The sequence below is a fragment of the Rhamphochromis sp. 'chilingali' genome, assembly GCF_963969265.1.
Source record: "Rhamphochromis sp. 'chilingali' genome assembly, chromosome: 3".
NCBI classification, from domain to species: Eukaryota; Metazoa; Chordata; class Actinopteri; order Cichliformes; family Cichlidae; genus Rhamphochromis; species Rhamphochromis sp. 'chilingali'.
In genome coordinates this window covers 8,227,671-8,240,097 of record NC_137931.1, presented here as the reverse complement: position 1 = coordinate 8,240,097, position 12,427 = coordinate 8,227,671, and the positions used below count along the sequence as shown (strand labels likewise).

General features: G+C 43.6%; 1 protein-coding gene across 2 annotated transcripts in view; it reads left to right on the top strand.

Annotated features, from left to right (window-relative positions):
• LOC308393890 (lysine-specific demethylase 6A-like) overlaps positions 1 to 12,427 on the top strand; it is a 39,285-nt gene that overhangs the window by 15,161 nt on the left and 11,697 nt on the right. Inside the window, exons 3-15 of one of the 2 annotated variants that reach the window (XM_080877916.1) lie at positions 14 to 122; positions 344 to 393; positions 898 to 956; positions 3,794 to 3,914; positions 4,174 to 4,228; positions 4,937 to 4,971; positions 5,773 to 5,866; positions 5,948 to 6,074; positions 7,178 to 7,276; positions 7,426 to 7,645; positions 10,100 to 10,237; positions 12,099 to 12,230; positions 12,355 to 12,423. In XM_080877916.1, the coding sequence (XP_080734042.1) occupies positions 14 to 122; positions 344 to 393; positions 898 to 956; positions 3,794 to 3,914; positions 4,174 to 4,228; positions 4,937 to 4,971; positions 5,773 to 5,866; positions 5,948 to 6,074; positions 7,178 to 7,276; positions 7,426 to 7,645; positions 10,100 to 10,237; positions 12,099 to 12,230; positions 12,355 to 12,423 (1,308 nt within the window). The remainder of the gene's footprint in view (positions 1 to 13; positions 123 to 343; positions 394 to 897; positions 957 to 3,793; positions 3,915 to 4,173; positions 4,229 to 4,936; positions 4,972 to 5,772; positions 5,867 to 5,947; positions 6,075 to 7,177; positions 7,277 to 7,425; positions 7,646 to 10,099; positions 10,238 to 12,098; positions 12,231 to 12,354; positions 12,424 to 12,427) is intronic. The other variant, XM_080877917.1, reaches the window with a different exon arrangement.

Genomic DNA, 12,427 nt, shown 5'->3' with positions numbered 1-12,427 from the left:
GTGTTCCCTCCAGGCTGTTCGGTGCTACGATTCACTCATCCTTAAGGCAGAGGGCAAAGTGGACCCTGAGTTATTCTGCCAGCTGGGCCACTTCAACCTCCTCTTGGAGGATTATCCGAAAGGTGAGTCATCTCTTCACCTGCACTCAAGTGGGTTATACGCTCTTTGTTTTTTTTCCTGCCACTGTTTTGGTCGAATAAATGATTTCTATTTCAGCTGTCATGCCTTTTGAGTACGTTTCACATTTTTAAGCACAGTAGTTATTGTTCCTCTAAGAACAAACCTCTACAGCTTGCTGCTTGGTCATTTCCTCTCGTAAATCTTTGTTTGCATCTCCTTACAGCATTATCAGCATACCAGAGGTACTACAGTTTACAGTCAGACTACTGGAAGGTAAGACACGCAGGCCTACACGTTCACTTTCCCTTATTGTTTGTGATAGTCTCACCTTCTTTCACTCTCACTCTAACACACACACACACACACATTTCCCACACATATACCGGAAGCACGTTTGGTCTCAGCTGGGTTAGATGTTGGCGTAAGATGCGGTTTCAGGTTTCATGTCAGTCATTTTCACTGTTTCCTGCAAAGTTGACACTTGGCGGTGAGCCTAAATTCTAGTTTTGTTTTTTGTTTTTGTTCTTTTTTATCAAATTCTATCAGGTGCTGCAGTGTTATATAATCAGTTAGCCACCAGTTTCTTTTTTCACCCCACTGACGTCTGATTTATTCTGTCCATTTTAGTAGCACATTAGCAAATCTTCACATAAGTTTAGTACCTTTTGGGTTGCTGTAATTTGGTAGGTTGATTTGCTGTAGTTAAAAAAAAAAAAACCAAAACACTGCATTGTTTGGTAGCTAAATAATTGCTCACCTTTCTGTCTTTACTCCCAGAATGCCGCCTTTCTGTATGGCCTCGGAATGGTCTACTTCCACTATAATGCCTTTCAGTGGTGAGTGGCAACTTCTTTTTTTCATTATTATGAATATTATTTCTTCATTTGGATAGACACAGGGAGAGTCTGCTGAGATCATTATTATTTATGTAATAAATGCACTGTGAATCTCTTCTGGGGCTGTTCTGGATTAAAGAGAAAATCACATCGGGCTGTGGCAGAATGGTGGTAGATGGGGAAAATGTTACAATGTCACACTACATTATGCTGAGCATAAGTGGATGGATATCAGCTAAACAAGAAAAAATACTGTTGTTTCTTAATGTTTGCCTTTAAAAAAAAATTTACACTTTTTAAAAACAGATTTCATGTGGCTTATTGGACTAGTAGGCTGATAAGATACAGTAGTTACCTTGATGGTAGGTTTTGTTGTTTGCTATTGTGGGTGATATAACCTCAAAATTATGTCAAAATATTTCAAGGCAATTTGCAATAATCATATTTATTAAAAAAAAGCAAAAAGAAAATGAAGAACTAAACGAGGTTTCACAGGTGATTGTAGCTTGCGGGCAGCAGTTTTTATTAGTGCAAATAAAAAAAGAGGGGTGTTTTCCATCTTTGTTTTATAGTGAGCTGAACTTGTTAACACTAGATTCAGGCAGCAGCTTCAGAGTGCAGTAGATATCGGTCAAGCTGCGTTCATTTGCACATAAGTACATATGTAAACCAAAATAGTCACCATCAAAATAAAAGCAACAAAGTTTTTGTGATTTTGAGGATAAATCGCAAAAACCAGTAATCCATTCTCTGTTGGGGAGTTTATCAAAGTGTGTTTGGTGCCTGATGTAAACTTATTTACATTTGAATCCTAATTTCCCATTGCCCGCATGTGGGCCGTTCAGGGACCCGTTAGATGAGACAATCAATGCCATTTTCATGCCTAGATTATGGATATGCTTGTTAGCTGGATTTAGATAAAGAATGGTTTGCACCAATTTGTGAATCTATCAGCTACTCTGCTAACTCAGCCTCTGTGAACAATTTGTAAGTGTTTTAGGACATTTGAGGGGTGTACCACGAAGCCAGGTTAACGGGTTGACAAGCTGGGTTGAGCTTAAAGTCTGGGTTTTCTGAGTGAATAGTCATGTGATGCGTGGAACGTGCCTTTTTACATGAGCGCACACAGAGGCTATAGCAGACAGCCTCGCTTAACAGAGGAAGCCGATAACCACCTCATGATAACGGCATCATAAAACAACATCACCAGACAGCAGCCACTGCTTTTAAGATGTATCTCAGGAAATAAATCCCTCCTTTGTTCTCCACATGGACTGTTGACCTGCATGAAGCCGAAGAATGCCCATATGTGATTGGTCACTTAGTAATACTCTGTCTACAAGCAGGCTACAAATACTGCTCAAAAGTGATCCAATCCACCGACTGCTCATTTATTAAACCCACACCAAATCCGTGAAGTCTTTGGCAGCAGCACACCTATGATCAGTGTCAAGTATTTGAGCAATTTCAAATATTAAAATTAAAAATATTGGTGTGCTCTACTGATGCAAGACAGAAGTTGCATGCCTCAGAAGATGGCACTTTCAAACAGCAACAACGGTGAGCGCAACGATTCAAGGGAGTTATCCAAAGAAGCGTGCCTCTGTGATTACACAGCTCAGTTGTAGTCTGTATATGTTTACCAGCTGAAAATCTGCCTTTGATGGTGAGCTGTCCTATCTTGTTTCCATAGCAACGCCACGGCCAGCAAGAGAGACTCTGTTCTGGCTGAGTTGCCAATAAGAATCAGCTAAATTAGATTCTTCGAGATGCAGACATCAGCAAATCCAGCTGTTACCAGCTGCAGGCAAATTCCACTGAGGCGTTGTTTTCAACACGTGATTGTTTTCAGAGACATTTTTCAGATGTCAGGACATTTTTACCACTTGCTTCTTTTGTTGTTTCCAGTGGTACATCTAATGCACGTTTATCTACCATTTGAATTTATTTACCATCACAAATCATCATTATCTGACTCTCACTGGTGCCATTGAATGAAGCGGCCAGTTGAGAGCTGGAGAGCTAACTCAGAGATAATGGTCTTCTTGCACAGATCTGCATCTGCTCTGTTTACAGCCACTTTGGGCGGTTCTGTGAAGGGAGTAGTATGGTCTGTTGTAAGAAATCTTCAGTCTTTGGTCGGTTTTCTATTTGAAACGGTCTTTACTGCTTATTGAAGAGGACTCAGGGTGCTTTATATTGTAAGGTAGAGAGCCTACAATAGTAGAGAGAGAATCTGAACACTCAGGTGACCCCCATGAGCAAGCACTTGGTGACAGTGGGAAGGAAAAACTCCCTATAAACAGGAAGAAACCTCTGACAGAACCAGGAGATGAGACAAAGACGCACTGTGGAAGTGGTGAATGTGTGATGATGTAACCTGCGGCGCACGAAACGACCAATGTGGCAGGTATTGTGGCGGCTTAAAGGGTGTCCACACAGGAAGTAATGTGTCATTTAGGTCGCAAGCTGACATACTATTCGCATAGAAATGACTAATGAATTTGTTGATCATGAAATGTCATTTAACACATTTCCGGTCAGTTTGGAGCTAGATAGAAACCCTCAAAAAGCGTTAAATAAAAGCTTAGATTGCTTAAACTTTTTATTGTGTGTAACAAACAGGGTGCGTTCTCAGTTTCCAGGGAAGAAGCATCTTTAGTGTTGAGTAGAAGATGGCACGCCGGCAGCATGACTGGAACAAGCAGCTGCTGTCGGAGATCAGCTTTTGCTAATACCTCGAGTTTTTCTCTGAATCTAAATGTTTCTATTAATCACCCTTCTCTTTTTTTCTCCCCCTCCCCGCCCACCACCGCTTCCTTTTAATTCTCCCACAGGGCGATCAAAGCATTCCAGGAGGTGCTGTACATTGACCCGGGGTTCTCCCGGGCTAAGGAGATCCACCTGCGCCTAGGTCTCATGTTCAAGGTCAACACAGACTACGAGTCAAGCCTAAAGGTACGTGCAGCTTAAAGAGTCGCGCATCACTCTTGAACGAATCCCGAGAACCGGCGATGAAGCGAACAAAAGCAAAGGTGGATTTTGTCAACAGCAGCGGTTTCACACTTCAAGCTGACCTTGAAGCGTGAAACGAGCGAGCAGAGCACGACACAAAAAGGATGGGAGCTCCCATTCAGTGCCTGAATAAGCTGGCAGCTAGTGACAAATATAAGAGTGAATAAGTGATTGATTCTGTCTACTCATTTCTCTCTTACAGCATTTTCAGCTGGCTTTGATTGACTCCAACCCCTGCACTTTGTCCAAAGCTGAAAGTAAGCACCTTTTCTATTTATTTGAGTGTTATGTTATTAATTGTATCTAACCGCTTTTGTGAATATGCATCATTACTTTTTATTCTTTCAGCTCTCCCCTCCATCTTTTCTCCTTTCACCATCCTTCTGTACGCAGCGTTAGACCGGTGGTTTCGCTTCAGTCTACTTAGAGCACTGGAATTATTTGATATGCTGCTCCCATCTCATCTCGCCCGCCGTGCTACCTGTTACCTTGGTGATAGCAATATCCATTTTTGCCCAGGCTCCCGCTGTTTGCCTTTGCTTCTTTGTGTCCCCCCTCACTGCTTTTCTAACTCGCTCACATACGTAGCAAGGGCAGCCCCCATCTTACTCCCCACCCCCCTCCCTCTCTCTTTCTCTCGCTTGTTCGTGCTCTCTCTCTCCCTCCTCTCCACTCTCTCTCTCCCTCTCCATCTGCTGAGAGTCACTCAGGCAGCTTAGATCAGACACTGCAGCGCTCCAGACAAAGGAAGGTGCTGCCAGGAGCACAGCTTACCTACCTGCTCTGTTCATGTAGACTGGGCCAGCCTCGGGTTTCTGACACCTCTTTTTTATTGACAGCTCAGCACTACTTTCCAAAGACTTTTGGAAACACACTGAGGAGGGACTCAGTTTTTCTTGAAATGTTGAGTAACCTCTAACACGCTTGTGTTCTTGTCTCTCTCTCTCTCTTTTTTTTTTTTGTAGTTCAGTTCCACATTGCTCATCTGTATGAGATTCAGGTAAGTGTTTGATGCTTGATTCGACCTGCACTTGAGCTCTGCTTGCTCTCAAGGGTACAAGACTAGATTTGCCCCCACCCCCCCATCTATGCTGAGTAATTGAGAAGGAGGGGGGGGTGTAAGTGCTGCATGTCGATTGAATGTGGAACAGCGAGGCGAATAGCTTTGACTTAGCGGTGTAAAAAAATAGCAGGGCGTCTGAATGCCGGGGATTGCCCTGTTTCCTATTTTCTCTTTTCTTTTTTTTTTTAAATTTGAACTACGTGCTGACAAATTGAGGACGGAGCAGGGTGCTTGAGTGGGTGGCGCGCGGGAGGGGATAGGAGATTACTCTCGGCCGATCGACAGGGTTGCCACGGAAACAAGAAAGTCTGTCTCCCCCTCTTTTGTATGCTGGTGGTCTCCCTCTCTCTGTCTTTATGTGGGTTTCATTGGCGAGGTACAGTAGCTCTCGGCAGCTCAGGGATGCGTTTATCTTTTTTTTTTCTTTTTTTTCTTTTTATTATTTATTTTATTGTATTTTATTTTTTTTAATTGTGCTGTGTCAGAACACGCCGCTGCAGTGAAAGACCCCCGGCTAAATTAAGAAGGGTGGGAAGTGCAGTCAGCATGATTACTACATTCCTGTCTCCTGCTGCAGGTTAACAGAGATGGAAAGACGGCCAAAATAGCAACTATAAAAAAACTATAACTACAAACTAAAAGCTATAGGTCTACACTATTGTTGGTTTTTGTTTTGTGTTTTTCTTTTTACTTTTTTAATCCTTGTTACATTTCCTCTTATCCTTTTCCCATATCCAGAAGAAATACCGGGCTTCCAAGGAGGCTTACGAGAGCCTTCTGCAGACAGAGGATCTTCCTGCGCAGGTGAAGGCCACTACCCTGCAGCAGTTAGGTAAGGTTTTCTAAGGATATATCATAGTTTTGATATTTCTTAAAAACAAACACACAGTTGGGTAATTGGATATATTCCCAGGCTGGATGCATCACACGGTGGAGCAGCTCGGGGACAGAGGAAGCAGGGACAGCTATGCCATCCAGTGTCTGCAGAAGTCTCTGGAGGCCGACCCTAACTCTGGACAGTCCTGGTACTTCCTTGGCAGGTATGCTGCACACTGGAAAAACAGCCTACAGAGGATTGTAGCGTTTGATACTAGTGTGCTCCTTACCTCTGCTTTCCTGAAATAAAGCAATAAAATAATGGATTGTGAGGCTCTAAAAGCAGTGTGTGGGCTGTTTGTGTGTCCTGGACAGCTGAGCTGGACAAGCCCCAATTCCTTTCTGATTAGCTATTAGGTCTATGCATTAGTGGCTAATGCTGCTGGCTAGCTGCTCCTAGGCATGTATTTCCAGCTCCATATTTTTATTTTTCAACTTCATTAGAGTGGCTTTGCATGATTAGCAGTTAAAAATAACCCCCATTAACTTTGGGCTCCTTGTTCATACTCTGTCTGAAACAAGCAGTTCTAGCTCACTTTACTCTCCTTTTAAGCTACTTTTAATCTAATTGGCTCCCCCCTCGCAGACTGAAGAGCTTCCTTCTTTCCACTTCTTTTATTTTTCTCTTTTTGTTTTGTTTGTTTGTTGGTGACCACACACTACTCCACTGAGAATTTAGATTCCAGTTCAGCATCTATGCATGCACCCCGGGCAGCAGACTTGAAGCGAACGTCAGGACTAGAACAGGAGTAGCTACTTAAGAATTGGGTTTTCAGCTGTCAGTGTCCTCAGTGGAATAAAATCAAGGCTTAAGAAAAAGCATGGGAATTTGGGCTGTGTTGTAAAAGGTTTATTGAAGGTGAAATTTAAATCCATAGCTTGGCAATATCAGCACTGTGTTCTCTTTGGTGGTTGATCAGGGAGGTACATTCTTTTGGCGCATCATTTTGTGTATTGGTTGTCACTTTTTGGCCGAAAGCAGATTAGTAATGGAGGTGAGGAGAATCAGAAATTGCCACCACCACTTTACACAGAGGGCTTCATTTTCCGATCCTCCTCATGTTTTAATTTCCTTAATGACTCTGTGGGTGAGCCTTCTCTATTGCCATTGTCTAGTTGATTGAAAGTATTTGTTCTGTTATGGATCTGGTAACACCAGGTGTCAGCTGGTGTTACCCTTTAAGCATGTCAAAGGGTGGAATTTGTAAAGAGGAATGTATTTTTGGAATATTATTTCCATATCGTGACAGCCTTTGTCTTTCCACAGGTGCTACTCCAGTATTGGGAAAGTCCAGGATGCCTTCATGTCTTATCGGCAATCCATAGACAAATCAGAGGCCAATGCAGACACCTGGTGCTCAATAGGGTAACTTTTGTATTTAAAAGTAATCTATTACTTGTTTTCACAAAGAAAAATATTTAAAACCATTTTTTTCTGCATCATCATTATAATTTTTCTTCCCCCTTCTATCGTCATCCTCCCCTCCCTCTTCCCCCCTCTGCCCCTGTCCTCAGGGTGTTGTACCAGCAGCAGAACCAGCCCATGGACGCTCTGCAGGCGTACATCTGCGCCGTGCAGCTGGACCACAGCCACGCCGCTGCCTGGATGGACCTGGGCACGCTGTACGAGTCCTGCAACCAGCCGCACGACGCCATCAAGTGCTACATCAATGCCACTCGCAGCAAGGGCTGCACCAACACTGTTGCGCTAACCCACCGCATCAAATGCCTGCAGGTGGGTGGTGAGGAGGATATCATAGAAGAAGCAACCATGCAAAGGCTGTTTGGATGGGTATATGGCGTCAGCTGGATTATTTTGTTTGAAGAAAATTTAACAGAAGTGCAAAGATATTTGTCTAACAGCAACAGTGAGGTTTTCATAAACGGTTTTTCCCCAGGTTAGGCAGTCGAGTAGCTTTAATTGTAGCATGTTGAGATGAGAACGCTTACTGAAACTGCTGGTTGCGATTTCCTTCTTACAATTGCAGGATAAAGTTAGCGTTTTTACATTTTAGGGTCAAATCTGTGTTTCTGCATTGTGACATAAATATGATTTGATTTTCACACAATGCCTTTAAAGCAGATAAGCACATCCCAGTTTGCATATCTGTGAGGGGAGGGTGTCAAGTAACCTCGTGATTTCAGTCGGTGAGGTGGCAGTCAGGTGAGGTGGGGTGGCCTGATTTTATTTTCAAAACAGGAATCTGATCTTTACAACACGTCTTTGAGGAAGACAACTGTTGCACGAGGAACCAAGTTTTCTGAGAACCTTGCAAAAAGAGCTGTGGATGTTCAGCAGGCCAGAGGAGATTACATAACCATCTGAGAAGAGTTTGGATTCGACTGATCTGCAGTCAGACTGCTGTTGCCAGTAAAGAAGAATTATCCTCTATACTTCATAGTGTGGTTCCTGTGCAACCTGAATTATGTTCCCAGACTAACTTCTAAACAGGTTGAGCCTCCCATATTGGCTCATGTTCCTGAGTCCACTAACAGCAGAGCGCTGATTAACAGTAATATTAATGGCTGGCCTACAAGGAGAAAGCCACCGCTCTCCATAAAGCATACTGCTACCCATATGCAGTTTACTGATGATCACATGGGTGAGCCAGACAGCTGCTGGAACAATGTTTTGTGGACATAGGAGACTAAAATAAATTGTTTTGGTCAAAGAAAGGGAAACGGTGCATAAGACAGTGTGAAGCACAGCGGTGGTAGTATCATGATTTGATTCTGTTGTGATGTATATCGGCCAACATGGCTTGTTCTTCCTGACACATCCATCCCATTTATCCAAGCTTGGGGCCGGCTTGTGACCTCCTGAGGCTGGGTTTGTCTTCCTGTCTTATGCAAAGTCAAATAGAAATGCTGTAGAAGGGCCTGAGGAAGCTCACCAGCATCTTGATTACATTCTTTTTAATGAAATAGTTTAAATTTCCTCCAAGCTAAGCCAGACTGATCAAAAGGCGAAACCGTTAGCTGCAGTTATTGCTGTAAAAGTGGCTCACAGGCTGTTAAGAGCTAAGGCTCAGTGTTTCCCTCCTCACAGATATGCAATACTGGATCATCTGTATCGAGAAATGAATGGATGTCCAAGTTGAATGTTTTCACTTTTAAGGTATTTATGTGGAAATGAGGAGAATCTTTTTCCTGTAATTGTAAGTGCTCTGTGAATAAGCATCATTGGGCTTTATGTTTTTTTTTTCAACCAATCAAAAGACGTGTAACCTACTTTATCCCTGATTGAAGTTTGCTTTAATTTGTTGGAGCTGCTCTGGGGTTCACCGGAGTTGTTTGGCGTGGCTCATGCAGATAACGGGCAGAAAACAGTGCAGTGAACGCCACAGACACAAAATGATACCAGTGCAGGCTTCGTAGTAGGCTCCCTTTAGCATTAGTAGCCTCTCCCTTTTTCTGAACCTTCCTAATCCTAAAACTCCCTTGCACTTGGATAGCAATGCATGTGGTTTCTAAAGGGCTCTTCTCCAGTACCTTAATCTTCTTCTCTGCCTTTTGCTGTTCTTTACCATCCCTTTGAGGTTTAAATGAAATCATTCCTAAGGGATGCGATTAGACAAGCACAACAGAGACTTCGGAGGTCAAAGAATAAACCTGCTACACCCTTTGAGAAATAATTAGGTCTCCTTTTTACGGATTTCGAGAACGATTGGCGCTAACGACAGCTGATGTTAGCTGAGCGAAGTGGCCCTCAGCCCTCCCGCAGATTTAAAACCTGGGCGACCCCACATCTCATGCGTTAATTTATTCATCTATGCTGTCATTTTTTCCTTTACATATGCATGAAGGAATGTTACATTACCACCCAGTTTACTATAGCATAATTTCATGGCATTAAGACAAGCTCCACTGGCTTGTTTTAATGGACACTGTAACTGTGTTTGGGATCACTGTTGCTGAATGTACCTCCTCATGTTGTTAATGACATGACTGTAGGGTTGAGTTAGCCAGACCAGTGCAAGTTGGCATAATCACTGTCAGATTCTCAACTTGGCTTCACTTGTTGTTTTATTTATTTATTTATTTTTAACCTCTGCCAACTTACCATTGCTAATCATTTCTTTGTTTTGAGGTCATCGTTTTCAAAAAAAAAAAGTAAAAAAAGAAAAAGCCTTGTATTTTATTATTTTTTTTATTTTTATTTTTTTCACGTCGTTCTCCATTCCCCTAGGCTCAGTTGAGTAACCCCCAGCTCAGTAGCCTACAGAGTAAAAGTAAAATGCTCCCTCTTATTGAGGAGGCATGGAGTCTGCCAATCCCAGCTGAGCTAACCTCCAGGCAGGGAGGCCTGAGCAGTGCACCACAGCAGGTGAGAGACCAGATAGAGCAACTTACCCCACCCACTCCTCCTTCCTCCCCTCTTCTTGCCTCCCCCCGCCTCCTACCTCCCCTCCCTTCCTCTGAGTCCAAACTCAGACACTTAGGCTCTCGAAACACACACGCACACACCCGCAGGGCAGCACACACGCATGCACTGTCGTACATAACGATGGGTAACGCTTGAGCTCAATAACAAGGCGACCCCTCAAAATAAAAACGCCTTTATTTCTCTGCTGCCCTCACGATTGGAGACCTCGACTGCATTCCGAGTCTTCTTTTGTCGCAGCTTATCGCAATTGGCTACTGCTAGAAGCTCACGGGGTCACGGCCGCTTCACAGCAAAACCGAGCCAAGTGCTATCCATCCGCTGCACTCCCTTCTCCTTTTTTTCTTTTTTCTTTTCTTTGTTTTTTTTGGCCTCCAGCAGTCACATGGCTTCACCCATCACACTCAGTTTGATTCAAAAACCGAAAAAATCCGATAAATGATTTTTTTTCTCATTATTTTTCCTTTTCGATTTCTTCTTTTAATCCTTTTTTTCCTAAATCTAACCTGGTATTCGGGATTACACCCCACCCCTAGTCTCCTCCACCCCCCCTCCCTCGTCATGATCAGATTAAAGGGCTCTAATTAAAAGTAAAGTGGCTGTGTTTCTACTTCTCACACACACTTTGCCTCTTTCTTTTTTGTTTGATGCGTTCTCTTTTTTTGTTTTGTTTTTTCCCTGGTGGGGGCTTTTCTTTACCCTGCCTCGGTGTGATCGGTGAGGTCGTGCTGCCGTAGACTGTCCCCAGGCTTCCTATTGGCTCTGTTCGTCTTCCTCCTCCCCACCCGCCTCCCTTTCCTCCCCTTCCCTCTTCATTAGCTGACCTAGGCACCTTGCAGTGTTTCACCTCCACTTCATTTAAACACGTCGGTCATGCAGTAGATAGCCGTAGCTCTGCTATGTCCGTGTTTGCGTGTGGTCGTCGTTGTCGGAATGTGTTGATCTCTTAGCAGCCGACGTGGCGACACTCGACTCGAGCGCGAATGAATTTGTTCGAAATTCTTCAGATGAGCCGATTTCATTGGGTCAGGTGTGACTTTATAGCCTGACGCTCAGTAATAGTGATGATAATGATATTAATAATAAACCGAAGCTGCGTTTTTGTCATCTGGCTTTGTTTTTAACGCAGCACGCTAAAACGATGGCTTGTTCCGCAGGCTGTACAGTCACATCTGGCTCATGAGCTTTCTCCAAACTAATATTAAAGGCTGTCAGTGTGTGAATGCTTTGTAACCTTTGGCTTCCAAGGTCGAGTTATGCCACTGTGTCCCTAAACAGCTGCTACTGCCTTGCAATGTCTCGCCAAACTTGGGAACATACTAAGTCTTTCCCATGAGGACAGTTGGAGCGCTGTAGATGCTGTTTGGTTGTAGCCTCTGTACGTGTTTTCCCAGCTTTCCTTTAAACAGGAAAGATAACCTGGAGGGTGTTGCTGTGATTTGACGCAACGCCTTTAGACACACAGGAATGTTTTGTTTTTTTTGTTTTGTTTTGTTTTTTTGCTTTCTGTCATTGAAGCTTTAACGCAGAATCACATTATTGCTCTCCCTTGTTTCTCTCTTTCCACAATCCCCATCTCCATGTCTCCATAACCACCTCTTTCCCTCTTCCTGTTCTTCCTGTTCCTCACGTACCCTTAACTTTTTTTCTTTTTCCACCATCTTCTTTCATGACTTTCTTTTCGTCTGGCTCTGCTCCAATCCTCTTTGTTTTACCCATCCATTTATATATCTTTTTTTTTCTTCTCCTTTGATTTGTTTCCCTTTTGCCTGCGCCTCTCCCTCCATTATCCCCCTCCCCACAGGCTTGTAAGCCCAATCACAGTGCAGAGGGCGGGGGCTCGGGTCAGTCTCTGCCTCCTCACGTGGGCTCGCTTGGCCAAGCGGACGACCAGTCCTGCCCAGCCAAGAGGAGGAAAGCCTCCGGTCCTGCCAAGGTAAATATGACAGTTGTTTCCCTCGTAGTAAGCAGAGTTTACTCAGAACTGAACTGGGGTGGCAGAGGCGGTAATTCCAGTTTCATTCACCTTAATACAGCTTCTTTTTGTTTTTTCACCTCAGGGTGATTCATGGGCCAGTAATCCAGCACAGCCAGTCCCCAACTGGTACCTCTCACCACAGAAATTACAGGTTA